This window comes from Carassius gibelio, chromosome B25 (genome assembly GCF_023724105.1).
Source record: "Carassius gibelio isolate Cgi1373 ecotype wild population from Czech Republic chromosome B25, carGib1.2-hapl.c, whole genome shotgun sequence".
Classification (NCBI taxonomy): Eukaryota; Metazoa; Chordata; class Actinopteri; order Cypriniformes; family Cyprinidae; genus Carassius; species Carassius gibelio.
This window is the reverse complement of record NC_068420.1, coordinates 17,791,859-17,807,479: the sequence shown is the minus strand read 5'-3', so window position 1 is coordinate 17,807,479 and position 15,621 is coordinate 17,791,859. Positions and strand designations below refer to the sequence as shown.

Genomic DNA, 15,621 nt, shown 5'->3' with positions numbered 1-15,621 from the left:
ATTATTATTATTATTAACTATTATTATTTAATTAACCAGCTTTTCACCAACTCCAGTTTGGGAAGCAGTGAGTTACAGATTAGCATATCACCCTGTCTGTCCAGATGTCCTTCCATGAGCACTTCGAGTGCTTCTTAGACACAAAATCCCCCCTAACATTGTTTGCTTTATGGCTAAATGAGCCACAGAGAGGGTACACAGGGTACAAGAGCAATAAAACAAGACACACATAAACTCTCTCTCTACTATGCTCCTGGCCACCTGCCTCATGTCCTCTCATCTAATGCATACCCACACACACCGTGACTCAGTCATGACAAATTACACACAATATACAATAACATTCCACATAAACACCTCAGGAATACGAAGGTTTAGATCTACCTCATTGGGGCAAGGATAATATTACTGAGCAGACTGTGGTGCAGTTCTTTGGCCACCCGCAGGCCTGTCCACTCCACGGCCACTGATGTGGCCAGACAGAGTACGATACCAAGACAGCACAGCAGACTGAACACCAGCAGGTATGACGAGTGACTGAAACCAACGTCCTGTAGGGAGAACAATGATGACACTTAAAAAACACCAACTCGCTTGGTATCCACATGAGTTGAATGGCAGTATATATCTGTGCACAGTTAAGTGATTTTGCTGTGCACATGTTTTTTTCAGAACAACAGCTGCATACATTAAGCATTTATTTACCATTATTAGTGTTGCAGTGCTGCAAGAACAGTAACTACAAAAATAAAGATAACTATAATAGCACCTACACCAATGGACGATAATATTCTGTTTATTACAAGAGCACACTGCAGTTTTTTTCGCCTCCCACTTCCCCTAACCAACCGCATTTAAATACAGGAGTGAATCCTGTAACCATAGCAATGTTGTGCTTCCTCGATGTTCAGTATCTACTATTTTTAACCAAAGTAATAATGCAGCAGTCAAAGACGTGTTATGTATCTATCTCTGTCAACAGAGCCATCGTGTTTTGCGTTTGTTTGGAAAGCTACTTCGCAATGCGCCATCTTGAATAGTTGCCATGTCCACTGATTATAAGTAATGCTTTTTAAGTGCCTTTGGGCTTGTTAATTGGTCTCAGCTGATAATTATTAAATTTAACAAAAAGCTTATATAGTTGGCAGGTGCGGTTCACTTTCTGCAACAAGATCTGGCAACACCGAGTCAAAACAAGACAACTCTGATATGCATTTAAATATGCCATTAACAACCAGCTGTTCAGTTATGTTCTGTAAACACTGTGCAGAAGTACGGTTGCCACTACCAGTTTTTTTTTTTTTTTTTTTTTTGGAGTCGATTCTTTGTAGAATGCGATTGATAACTGATGCCTGATGTGTACACAGAATTAAGCATTAAAACGGGAACTGACACTTGAATTTTGCTGCAGTGTGTACGTCCATTGATCATTCTTCAGCTGGAAAAAACAATCTTCTGAAAGTGATTCCTACATTACTGTTTCTCGGTGTCACTATTATTATACTCACAGAATGATCATTAACAAGTTACAGTAATAGTTACTGTTATTATTATTATTGTCCTGGATGTGAAAGGCCTTACGTTTATTTACCATATAAGCTGCAAAAATCCATAACCCTGCTAGCAGGCAAATCAATTAAATGACATTTCAAGACTGAGGATTTTCTGACTGATGCACTGCAGACCTCCCAATGCTAATCGAACACGCTGAAGAAATAACAAACTGAAAGAAAATCAATCGAGCAATCAAGACGACTAAAAGGCTATTCATTACCGTAGAACTCCAGCTGAGAACACCTATAATGAGAATTTACTTACTTTATTAAAAACATTAGAACTAATTAGTAGAACATCTAAATCAGGTTTAAGTCTACTTTGGCTGTTTAAAATGTGCTGAGCAATTTCCTAAGCACTGATGGAAAATGAAGTATTGATCAGAACGAGGTTTCTGAAAATACAAAAAAATAGGGTTGATAAGATGTCCTGTAGTGTCTCTGCTCAAGAGAAGCAAGTGAAGTGGAAAAAATGTGATTTTTTCCACTTATCGCACAGAGCAGCTGTGTGCAGAGAATCCCGTGGGATGGTGAGGATACTTAAGCAAACCCATTTTGCTGGATCTTTCTCTCTGTGAGAAAGGCCTGAATGATCTGGAGAACCACTGGCTTCTAAGCAGCACAATTTTCACCATCTGACTGAGTCAAGCCGAGGTTTATTAGACAAGCGTCCTCTTCTCTAACCCTGAACAACTGGAGTCTAGCCTTACTGTGTTATCTGAGCTGTCAGCGCACCTGCTAGCTCCAGGCTAAGCCCACCACAACATGCTCTTCCTCAGTGACAGCGGTGGTCTATTAATAAAGTGAGAAGTCTGTTTCTGATTCTTAACACCTTCTCTTGTCTTTCTCCTGTGTGCTATTCTCAGCATATATGCATCATGGATATATAAAATGCTAGTAGACATTACAAATGTGGCTTATTTATCATGGAGAATTTTAATAACACAAGCAGCCAATGAAATCGTGAATCTAAGCAGTCCATCTAAGGTTGAGGAACTGCGCCACTTCAGCATTATGTAAATCTTAAACACCCTGAACCTAAATCATTCGAGAGGGCATAGACTTTTCAAAATAGAAATCGAGGCATGTGTCAGATGTTTACTTTTAAACAAATTTGACCAGAATATCATAGAGACCTGTAAACAAGCACATATCATTCTTCAGAAAGTGTAAAAATTGAGTTTATCTTTACCTGCACTAGGGAGCAGTTGTGTGCAGCTGCATTGATTTTGGCTGTGATGACTTTGGACGTCCAGTGAGCGAGCCAGTAGTCGATTGCCACCAAAAGAGAGTGTTTGAGGAGCTGGGACAGCAGGAGCAGGAGAAGCAGCAGGGGGCCTGCTGAGATCAGGTACGTCCCACAGGATCTCCATGGGATGGTGGCTCTGTGCCTCATCACTCGAGACAGTTTATCTTCTTCATCGCTCTCCACAGATTGTTCTATACATAGCAAAGAACAGACTGATATTGAATTGTGTATCATACAATGTGACAACTTGTCCCAGGTAGAGAGATGAAGAAACAGACATACTGACAGATCATGTGACAACCAACTTATCCCTTTTGACATTCATATAAAATATCCTTGTCCGCTCAATATAATCTTTTGAACAAGTGCAAACTTGAAGTCTATAGAGCACACTGCACTTGCAGCTCTATATTTAAACAGCAGCGTCATGCTGGCATTAAAAAAAAAAAAAAAAGTGTAGGTGGATGTCAAACAGGGGAGATATAGAAAGGAATAGACATGAGAAAAAGGCTGCAAAGCCCATAGGCATGTAACACTTGGACCATGCCAGGAATACCCTTGAGTACTTACTAGCACAGCACATTAGCCATTACGAAGAACTCAGCACAATCTCAATGCTGAGGAGACAGAAACATCTTCACATTTATAATTCATTAATTCCAGTATGGTCTGGACCGTCAGCAGATGATAAATGCTCTTGCTCTCTCTCCCATGCTACAGCTAAAATCAACCATGGTTAGTGAAGAAATCAAAATGACGTAGTTGAGCAGTTGAGGCTAACCAATCCAACCCTGAACCCTTGGATCTATCCAGAATATATAAACAGAGAACACAGTGTGTGCAATGACACTTCTGGAACAGTTTCTGGTCACTTTTCAAGCATGGAGTCCACTGTTTTGTAAGTCACTGCAGTGAGAAGACCCACGTTTCAGTATACATTCAAGACTGGAGTATATCAAAATTTGGCCAACTGCCACATGATTGGTGCTCAGCCTATATCTGCCATCTAGAGAATACTTAATTACTGTAAATCATTATTTCCCTCCAGCACATGAACACAGGAACTCTTCGATGCACTGAATCTAGTGTCACTAGTATTATCCTGCAGACTAATGCATTACAGCAGCGGGGGTCCAATCCTGCTCCTGGAGGGCAACTTTCCCAAAGAGTTTAGCCCCACTTCACCTGCCTGCAAGTTTCTAGTTGATCATGAAAACCTTGAATAGCGGGTTTACGAGTTTGCCTGCACATTCAGTCCTGCCAGATAATGATAATCAAACTTTCGCGAAGGAGGATTGAACCGCAGGCTCAGCTCGAGCTCAGGGTAAGAACCCCACTATGATGGTAGTTTGGAAAATTAGAGGAGAAGGGGAGGTGGAAGATTCCAGAAGAATTGTCACTGGAATAAAGCGATGACTGCTGCTTATATACAGTTGTAGTGATGATTGATAGGACTGGATGATTAGGCTCCTCCCGAAGCTGCATTGGGAACTTCATTTCAAGTGTGCCCGATTAGGGTTGTAGTCAAACTCTGCTGGATAAAAGCCCTCCAGGATCAGGTCTGGACACCTCTGAATTACAGACTTTATATACGGTCTTCAAGTCCTCCCATGAAGTCCTACTTCTGATTTCTGCAAGTCTCTGATTTTCTTACTGAAAGTGTGGGTGTTTACATGACTGACCACTGAATGCCTATAAAATACAATGTATGCCTGCCTTAGTCTGCAGGTCCACACATGAATTTGTCAAAAAATAATAAACCTAAATATACACCAAGAGTCTCCTTGTCTTTGCTTCTGGGTTTCCTACAAGGTCCGATGCCCTGTAGAGTTTAGCTCCATCCTGCTCAAACAACCTGGCTGAAAGTTTCTCGTAGAGGATCTGAAGACCTTGACTAGTTCAGGTGTGTTTAATTAGTGTTGGAGCTAAACTCTGCAGGAAAGTGGCCCTCCAGGATTAGAATCGGATCCCCCAGTAGTAAGGAGTTGCTTCGGGAAGGTGAACGTCCTAACTATCAAAACACCTAAACTAGCTAATTAAGGTCTGCAGGAAGGAAGCCCTCCAGAGTCAGGGTTGTCAAGCTTTGCTCTATACTAATTGCAATTTCCTTATTGCAGGAAGAGACCTCTGGATGATGCCAATATGTTGCCCTGTTCGACTCGGAAGGATTGTATTTCTTAATTACAGATTCATTGCAATGCTTTGTCTAGGCTTGCCACCAAGACCAGCCCCTCAGCCATCTGTCAGTGCATCCTGAGCTTTCTGACAGGTGGTGAGAGTGGGCAGACAAACATCTTGGCATCAGGACTTGCAGAGGGTGTTGCAATCCGCCAGTTGGATTTTTTAAATGCTGTAGTCATTGCTGCAAAAAGGAACAAGAAGTGTTACTACTCTCCTGTCACCCAGATCTTTAATGAAGATTTATGAGGATTCCTACCAGGGGCTTGCATAGTTACCAGTGCAAATCCCATTGTCCTTTAATTGCAAGAAGCTTGCAGGAAAATGATGTAATTGTATCAGATGAGCATGCAATACAAACTCTGCTAAAAAAATAAATAAAAAAAAAACAAAAATAAAAATAAAAAAGCTTATATTAGTGTTTTGCTGTATATTTATCTAATCTTACCTTCCTCTTCCTCCTCAGTCTTTAAAGCCTCTCTGGAGTACATGGCTCGCCTCAAGTTCTTTCTTTCTAGCACCGTCATATTCTCATCTACTGTCTCCTGGAACAAAATAATGGAGAACAAGGTATTCTGTTTAACATATTTGTCTAGTTAAGGATATCAATTTCATTCTTTATATTATTTGTTTCCAATTCTTTGCCTGAGTATTTAGGTTTCTGAAAAGGTCCACTGAATAATAGTGGCCTGAGATTAGCTGTTCTGCAAGAACATTCTTACATCCTCCTGCACATGTTAAAAGATCTGAGCCTATAATGAAGGAGTCTATAAAGAACATCTGCAGGCAGCTTTGTTCCAAATACTGTAAGATATTCCATCTAGAAGATGAACAGGAAGGGGCCCAATACAGCTCCTTGAGGTACTGTACTTCAGGTTCTGATGTTGTTTTATCACAAAAGGACAGTTCAATGACCTGATTGGAAGCTGTGTTGGCCACTAGATGGCACATTAGACACTTTGTTGGAGACCTGAGTTTGTAACAGTCCCTGAATTGTCTATTTCGGTCCAATTTTGCATGCATTCTCTTCTCAGTGTACACACTGTGTCCTGTCTTTTTGATTTCCAAGCTTATTTTCTGTCAGCATAAACATAGAGATTACTTTTCCAATCTCTCAAACAATGCCAACGAATGTCAACTAAAAGGTGTTGGTAAAAATTTGGACTTACAAAGGAAAACTAATGAACTTGCCCTTCATCTAATATCTCAGTAACTTTCTGCAGACTACCTTCTCAAATTCTTTGTCTTGTCTGTGCATCAGAGTCTTCCACTGCTCAAAGAGCTCGGGCTGAGAATTTTGGATGTCCTTTAACGTCCCTTCTGTCTGTATGTTGCCATCCTTCATCGCAATGATCTACAAAAGAAAAAACATTCAATTATAACTTCATTTGCCACATATAAGAAGGTGGAAATTTTTTATGCTCCATGAGAAGCATAGCCAATATTTAACAGAAATCCTGACCCTTTCTATCTGTCAGCTTAAAGTGACTATGTCTTAATAACAGGGAGTTAAAAAAGATCATCTGACCACTGGTGATTTATTTAGTACCAGAAGTAGAAGGACTTTATCAAGGCAATCCATCACCCAGAGCCAGTCTGAAAGGAGACTGGGGCTGTATTTATTTCTTATAACAAGGCTGATGATAAATAAATCGACCTGACAATTTTAATAACATGCTTTGTCTGGTTAGATATGTTGGGTCAAGTCATTTGGAACTATGGATATTTACTTTAAAATTAACAAAAGAAATGTTTGCAATCAAACCATGTCTAAGAAACAAACATATAAAAACTTTTCCAGTAAACATATCTAAACCTAAAAAATAGTGCATGAATGTCTTGTGGCTCCCTCTAGTGGGCAAAATTAATATCACAGCCTTCATCTTCCAGTTGAAATGGCTGATAGTTTAGAATTAGATTTTGGCAGTGGCTATTTGAATATATTGAATTCTATTTACACTAAGTGAATATAGCATATTTTCTTGGCAATAGATTCTATTTAAACGATTTAATCATAGGAGTATTTTCCTGCAGTAAATGTAGTTTGATGCTGTTTATAGTACTTAGTGTAAATAGCGGCCAATATCTGCATCTTGTTATTGTAATAGGCTACAATAATGATGTATTGAGTAAAAATATTTAAATTTGTAAAATTTTAATATTATAATTTTTATTGGAATTATTGGTATGCCGCCCCTACAACTAGCCATAATCTTAACCAATAACCACACGTTATTTTCCACTTTTCAATCATTTCCTGCATTTTTATTTAAAATATATGGCTCTCCAATGTTATACGGGATGTGAAAAGGGAGAAGAATGAGTTCGAGTGAATCGAACTCAGGTCTGTCGTGTCAAAATACAGCTGATTTGAGCTTTACCACATGTGCCATTTAAGCTAACAATTGTAAGATTTTTTTTTTTTGCAGTGTTGTGTAAAACTACCACACGATATTAGGTGGATTTAGCGTAAGTAGCCTCTGACAAAATTAAAACAAAATAATGTTTAAAAATATCCTACGGGAGTATTTTATTTCATGATAGGGCAATCAAATGTGCTATTCTCTTTTAAATTATTGATATCAACAATTAAATTACTGGTATCAACAATTTAATTGTTGAAATCAACAATACATATGTTTAAATGTTAAAAGGGAAACAAAACTATTACATATGTCAACAATGCATTCCTTACTAATTACAATTCTAAATGCACACATCAGCTTTGTATTTCTTACTCGCAGAAATATTATTTTTGATATCATTAATTACATTTTTATTCGAAAAAAAAAGTGAATTATTGATATCAAGAATTCATTGTCACTAGTTGAAATATTAATTTTTGATTTCAACTATTTAATTGTCACTAGTGACAATGTTCATTTCAAGAATTAAATTGTTGATATTAAGAATAGACATCTGTACTAGTAACCATTTGATTACTGATAGCAAAAATAAAGGATTTTACTACATATAAAAACTTTTCCAGTAAACATATCTAAACCTAAAAAATAGTGCATGTTCAGTACAAGTTAAGCTGAACTGACACCATTTGTGGTATGCTGATTACCACACACACACACACACACACACACACACACACAATCTTAATTTTAGAATTTTAAAATCTCTGCAAGTAAAAAGTAAAATAGTGCTTCCATTCGGGAAGAGAGAAATCGAAAGTAACATATTTATTTACTTTTATTAGAAGCAATGCAAAAATTTAATGTCTCACTTTTTTAAGAAAGTAGTGTTTCCTGCTACAGAGCTTAAGATGTAGGAGTTTAGTACATTGTAAAAATGTTTCCTAAGAGACATGTCTGAGTAAAGTATTTGTGCCTATTGCATCTTATAAGAGTCTGAATGTGGAACATTTTTCTTGTTGGTGAAAAACAAACTCAGGTGAGGTTGCTCTTTTGTTGATTTTGATTGCTTCCATTGTCCTCATTTGTAAGTCACTTTGGATAACAGTGTCTGCTAAATGACTAAATGTAAATGTAAATGTTAGGTAAGAAGAGAATGATCACCTGCAGTGACCTTATTTTGGTTGAATGTCTTTGGTTTGGTTTGCAGTTTGATTTCTCTTATTGCAAACAGTGGCCAAATATGGAAAGCTGGTTTGACTTTTATTCATTCTCAGGATATGAATTCTTGATATCAACAATTGAGTTTTTAATAGTTAAAATGTTAATTTTTGCTATCTGGAATTAAATTTTTATTAGTAAAAATGGCTATTTTTAATATCAGCAATACATTTCCACCAGTAACAATGTTAATTCTTGATATGACTAATGATGTCATCACTAGCAGAAATTGAATTCTTGATATCAGCCATTAAATTTCTACTGGTAAAAAAATAAAATATTATTCTTGATATAAAGAATTTATATCGTGGGAATGGCAATAGGCAAAGTGTATTGACTTATTTATTTGCAGGATATGAATTATTGATATCAACAATTCAGTTTTCACTAGTTAAAATGTTCATTCTTGATATCAGGAATTAGATTTCTACTACTACATTCATGCGCAGAAACACACAGAAAAAACACAAAATAAAACTGAATAGAGACTATATGTTATCTCAAAAGAGATAGATAAAATGGTGTCTTCATTTTAAATGTAGGGGCGGTTCTAGGGTTTCATCCTCAGGGGGGCTTAGCCCTCAGAGAGACCCTTCGATAAAAAGATACACATTTCCTTAATAAACAGTATTTTACATTGCTTATGTAAAGTATTACTGTATGAAATAAATGCAATTACCTATTAAAGTTACATAAGTTACTTAGTTAAGAGCAGTGAGAGCTTCTCTGTTTTTCCTTTGTTGTTTTATTAACAATATTAGCGTAATATAAGAAATGCATGGATCTGTTAGACTGACACACATTAATATTTTCTTAACTGTTAAAACTAGAAACTTGACAAGTGTTTTATTGGGGTAAATGATCTATGAGCATTTCCCATATTTCTATGCACACTACTAATATGAAACTACTGTTGCTACACTACGGTTATACACATTTATTGCATTTATTTTCAATAAAACTGAAAAAGGCTTGCAAAATTCCTTATCCTGTGGCTCCCTCTAGTGGGCAGAATTAATATCACAGCCTTCATCTTCCAGTTGAAATGGCTGATAGTTTAGAATTAGATTTTGGCAGTGGCTATTTGAATATAATGAATTCTATTTACACTAAGTGAATATAGCATATTTTCTTGGCAATAGATTCTATTTAAACGATTTAATCATAGGAGTATTTTCCTGCAGTAAATGTAGTTTGATGCTGTTTATAGTACTTAGTGTAAATAGCGGCCAATATCTGCATCTTGTTATTGTAATAGGCTACAATAATGATGTATTGAGTAAAAATATTTAAATTTGTAAAATTTTAATATTATAATTTTTATTGGAATTATTGGTATGCCGCCCCTACAACTAGCCATAATCTTAACCAATAACCACACGTTATTTTCCACTTTTCAATCATTTCCTGCATTTTTATTGAAAATATATGGCTCTCCAATGTTATACAGGATGTGAAAAGGGAGAAGAATGAGTTAGGCAAAAAGCGGAATCGAACTCAGGTCTGTCGTGTCAAAATACAGCTGATTTGAGCTTTACCACATGTGCCATTTAAGCTAACAATTGTAAGATTTTTTTTTTTTGCAGTGTTGTGTAAAACTACCACACGATATTAGGTGGATTTAGCGTAAGTAGCCTCTGACAAAATTAAAACAAAATAATGTTTAAAAATATCCTACGGGAGTATTTTATTTCATGATAGGGCAATCAAATGTGCTATTCTCTTTTAAATTATTGATATCAACAATTAAATTACTGGTATCAACAATTTAATTGTTGAAATCAACAATACATATGTTTAAATGTTAAAAGGGAAACAAAACTATTACATATATCAACAATGCATTCCTTACTAGTTACAATTCTAAATGCACACATCAGCTTTGTATTTCTTAGTAGCAGAAATATTATTTTTGATATCATTAATTACATTTTTATTCAAAAAAAAATGTGAATTATTGATATCAAGAATCCATTGTCACTAGTTGAAATATTAATTTTTGATATCAACTATTTAATTGTCACTAGTGAAAATGTTCATTTCAAGAATTAAATTGTTGATATTAAGAATAGACATCTGTACTAGTAACCATTTGATTACTGATAGCAAAAATAAAGGATTTTACTACTAAGACTTGTATTTCTGATATGTGAAATTGGAATTTCAACTAGTAAGAAATGAATTCTTGATATCAACAATTGATTTTGAATGGCAGCCTATGGTGACATTTAAATAGTGAAAATTCAATTAACGATGTTTTTGCTAGTTGAAATGTAATTCCTGATATCAGGACTTAGCATTTTTACTAGTGAAAACTGAATTGTTGATATCAAGTATTGACACTGGTACTAGTGGAAATGTAATTGCTGATATCAAAAATAGCAATTGTTACTAGTAGAAATCTAATTCCTGGTATCAAGAATTAACATTTTAACTAGTAAAAATTCATATACTGAGAATGAATAAAAGTCAAACGGCTTGCCATAGCCCAAATGAGAATTTAATTAGATTTTTCTATAGACCAAATTGTCTATTTTACTATAATGAATGATCTATAATGAATTGTGTTAGTAGGATTTGCAGGTGAACACGTGACAGAAACCAAATTAATTCATCCTTTACAACAGGCTTGTATTGGGCTATAAATAAAACGCATTCCTACAGAAATAATTTCTGAGGGCTCCTCAGAAATGATTTCTGTAGGTTCTGTGGGTAGACGACGGGTGATGAATGAAGCTGAATAATTTATAAGTTTAGCTCAGCCTTTGTGAGATTTGACTTATAAATTAGACTTCCACATCTCAGAGCTCACCTTTTGCTTTTTCTCTTTCAATACAACAGAGAAGAGTCAAAAGTCCAAGTCGGCAATCAAAATTCAGACCAGGTTTAAATCACTTTCTATAGGGAAAGGACTTTAAATAAGTGTTTTTGCATATGAAGTACCCAATCTGCATGTGGGAGATACTGGAGTTTGTGTGTCACGAGCACCACCGTCCTCTTCTCCTCCCTCAGTAGTTTAAGAATGCCCTCCTGCATCAGGTGATCACTCAGGTGAATGTCCAGGGCAGAGAACGGATCATCCTACAATAAAATAAAAAATTAATTGACATCTCACTTCACTGGTTTGCATGTATAGCTATATCTGGACCTACCAGGAACACCACATTGGTGGTTTGATAAAGAGCTCGAGCGACACCGATTCGCTGCCTCTGGCCTCCAGAAAGAATAATGCCCTGGAAAGAAGAACAACGAATAGGAAAAGGAAAGTTACCAGCAAGTATATATTGACAAAACAGCCTATTAGGAAGTGGGCAGTGGGTAGAAGCTGTTAACCGTACCGAACACACTTGGCATGTATATTGATCATGTTGACTGAACTCTTTAAATGAGCTGAAAGACTGCTTTTAGGAACAACCTGAAAGCCATTTACGACATGAGGCTGCCTTAAATGTGACCTGAACTAAAAAGCTGAGAGTAAACAAAAGAGACAGTACCTTTTTAATGGCTGCTTGGATACTAAAACATGAGGAATATGTTATGTATGTTTATCAGTGGAATTCAGTATGACCCATCATAACTGAAACTCTACCATTTGCAGTACTAAAGCCATTCCAGATGGCTGGTAATGAAATGCATCACCAAAGACACGTGGGCGGCACACTGACCCGCTCTCCGATCTCCGTCTGGTCCCCCTGGGGCAGGATGTCAATGTCCGGCTGGAGAGAACATGCTTCAATTACCGCTCTGTACCTGGAACCAACAAAAGATATGAGACTGAAGCACAGCTGGCTAGACACTTAACACTATGTGGTAATCTAGCTTTAGTACTTTTTGAAATATTGATGTTGAAATAAAATTAGCGGTTAATAATGAACGACTGATTATCTGCATGGGCTCTGTCATTGATATAATGGCGTTTTAAAGATTTACAACTTTAAACAAGTAAAAAAAAAAAAAACATTACTGACAAACAAAGCCATTGAAAGTAATCAATTTGAAAATGATGCCATATTCCAAAGATTCTAAATTCCCTCCAAATATAATTTGTCAAAACTATCAGTGCTTTAACAAATGTATCTGTCCACACAAATGCGAAAATATACATGATACAATCAAAGCCAATCGGAACACAAAATGTAAGATCAGCAATGCTAAATGTGACCGTGGTGGGCGGGTCTATGCATTAGAATTCGTTAGTGCCAACCCTGTTTTTTCAGTGGTATTGGTTCTGGAAGTAATTCTTTATGTTTTTTTTTTTTTTTTTTTGTCTGATAGGGATTTTTAAAAATGAATCTTTGTTAAAGTGTTATGAGCCATGAACCAAGCCAAGAAGGTATTAAATGGATCATAAAATTAAAAAAAAAAAAAATTGATTTGCAGCAAAAACTATTTGAAAATCAGACAAAAATACAAAGGTGAAAGACTGTTCATCATAGCTTTGACGAGGGAAAGAACCACAAATCCCATGAACCATTGTGAATGAGATGAATCAAATTAATAGTTGCAGAGAAATTTTAAATATATAAGTATACATATATATACACGTACATACACAAGTGGATGGAACTAAAAATCACTTTTAGCGCATTTTGCGTGTTGCGATTCTGATGGTGGTATTTTCTTTATTCAAAATTATTTCCAAACACAATTATTGTAAGGTTAGGTTGAAATAATGCAGCTGACAGCTTCAATAGAATCAAATAACAACCTCACAGCTGAGATTCTGACAGTCATGAAAAAATAAATTAGCACAAGAAACTTGCAGTAACACTTGTCATTTCTTGGTGAAATCCAATCATTTCAATAGGAATCTGTGTGATTTGGATTTTCACATTTCCCCACGCCGATTTTGCACAGTTTTTACACAAAATTGTACCATTGATGAACGCTTTGAAAGTTTCTTCCGTGTAATCTGTTCTTCATTTATTTTTACACTACTGACAGTAGACCATGGACTTTCTCGCCAAATAATTTTTCAACGTTTTTTTTTTTTTTTATTACAAGTGTGCTGTAAGCAAATAAATAGATCTTTTTTTTTAAAGATAAATGTGTGGGCAACAAATCCAAGGAATGAGCATGGTGTAAATGAAGGTCAGTTACCTTTGCTTTATTAAAGGCATCTCAAAAGTGATGTTCTCCGCTACAGTGGTGTTTAGCAGCCAGGGCTTCTGGGAAGCGTATGCCACAGCACCTCTTTTCCTGTCAGAGGGGTTGCCATAACATCAGTGACCTCCTTCACAACACCAATGTTGCTCTTAAATATAAAAGAAAGGCTTGTTCAAGGTTTTTTTTTTTTTTTCTGATCTGACCTACTCTAAAAATCATAATTATATTATATATATATATATATATTAAATAGCATGTTAAGTTGTTCTTACAGAAAGCTGAATCATCACTTTTATGCAGCTTTTATGAATTTTGTTATGTTGTTTGTTGTTATGAACTATTGTTAGAGATTTATAAATAAGTCAAACTTGATCTTATAGTTAATATAGTGCAATACTAGTCAGAGTATCAGTAGTCAGAGACTATGTTATTAATATTTTCTCCTTTTATACAGGTCTGTTTTAATAATTATTTTAATTTTGCTTTAATTTAATTTCAATTGTAATTTTAGTTAACAGCTTGAGGGCTACACATGAATGACAAAATTATAATTTTTAGTGTACTGTTTCTTTAAAAATTTATTGCGAGTTATTGTCTTTTGGTTAGAATGTACCTTTCTGATTAGTATTCAGAATCTGCTCCAAAAACAACTAAATTTGAACTAGTGAATCAAGTCTTATGTGGCATGAGTGTGTCTGTGTGATACACACCTGATATCCCCGTCTGCAGCTGCATCTGTGGGGCTGAAAGCACAAATACATAAATATCACTTCCCCTAAAGCATCATGAAAAGACATGTTCACACACACACACACAAGCATGACCTCTGCAGTACATCTCTCTCAGCTCCACATTAAACCTAAAGCGCTGCTGCTGATGCCATGTAACAGGAGTCTGGAAAAGTGCTGGGTAATCATGAATGGCTGAATCGCAATGCAGTGATGCTGAACCAGTGAAGCTCTATATAGGGATGAGTACAGTTAGAATGTGGCTTAATGAATTTGTCTTTTGAGTCACTCAACACCATGAATCACAGTTCAATTTTGTTTCAATATGAATCAACATTGATACTGTTTAACATTTTTACATGGTCTTATAAAATGTTTAACTTATAAGTAGAGATGTAATGATTCACTCAACTCACAATTAGATTTTATTTACAATTGTATTCACAAAGATTAAACTTTTGTCATTAATCACTTACCCCCATGTCGTTCCAAACCCATAAAAGCTTTGTTCATCTTGGGAACACAATTTAAGATATTTTGGATGAAAAACGGGAGGCCTGTGACTGTCCCATAGACTGCCAAGTAAATTACACTGTTAAAGGGTTAGTTCACCCAAAAATGAAATTATGTCATTAATAACCCACCCTCACGTCGTTCCAAACCGGTAAGACCTCCGTTCATCTTCGGAACACAGTTTAAGATATTTTAGATTTAGTCTGAGAGCTCTCAGTCCCTCCATTGAAGCTGTGTGTACGGTATACTGTCCATGTCCAGAAAGATAAGAAAAACATCATCAAAGTAGTCCATGTGACATCAGAGGGTCGGTTACAATTTGTTGAAGCATCGAAAATACATTTTGGTCCAAAAATGATGACTTTATTCAGCATTGTCTTCTCCTCCGGGTCTGTTGTGTGCATTCATGGCGCTGCTGACGAGTTTTTCTGGTGCGCCCAATAACAAAGATAACACGACAGCAGCGTCGTACGTCAACAGCGTCACAGCAGAGAATACTTTTTGTATGCAAATAAAACTAAATTAACGACTTTACTGTTATTTGTGTATTGTTATTTTTTTTTTCTTCGCTTACAAAAAGTATTCTCATCGCTCAATAATGTTACGTTTGAATCACTGATGGCAGATGGACTATTCTGACAATGTCTTTCATACTTTTCTGGACCTTGACAGTGTAATTTACTTGGCAGTCTCTGGGACAATCACAAGCC

The 15,621-nt window shown here is 36.0% G+C and overlaps 1 protein-coding gene across 2 annotated transcripts in view; it reads right to left on the bottom strand.

The window, feature by feature from the left end:
- The window catches only part of LOC128014210 (ATP-binding cassette sub-family C member 8), a 71,499-nt gene that overhangs the window by 11,718 nt on the left and 44,160 nt on the right, over nucleotides 1-15,621 (bottom strand). For both annotated transcript variants that reach the window (XM_052597592.1, XM_052597593.1), the window contains exons 19-27: nucleotides 14,381-14,413; nucleotides 13,665-13,763; nucleotides 12,230-12,314; nucleotides 11,717-11,797; nucleotides 11,508-11,645; nucleotides 6,209-6,334; nucleotides 5,429-5,525; nucleotides 2,746-2,993; nucleotides 385-551 (exon numbers count right to left, since the gene is read on the bottom strand). In XM_052597592.1, the coding sequence (XP_052453552.1) occupies nucleotides 385-551; nucleotides 2,746-2,993; nucleotides 5,429-5,525; nucleotides 6,209-6,334; nucleotides 11,508-11,645; nucleotides 11,717-11,797; nucleotides 12,230-12,314; nucleotides 13,665-13,763; nucleotides 14,381-14,413 (1,074 nt within the window). The remainder of the gene's footprint in view (nucleotides 1-384; nucleotides 552-2,745; nucleotides 2,994-5,428; nucleotides 5,526-6,208; nucleotides 6,335-11,507; nucleotides 11,646-11,716; nucleotides 11,798-12,229; nucleotides 12,315-13,664; nucleotides 13,764-14,380; nucleotides 14,414-15,621) is intronic.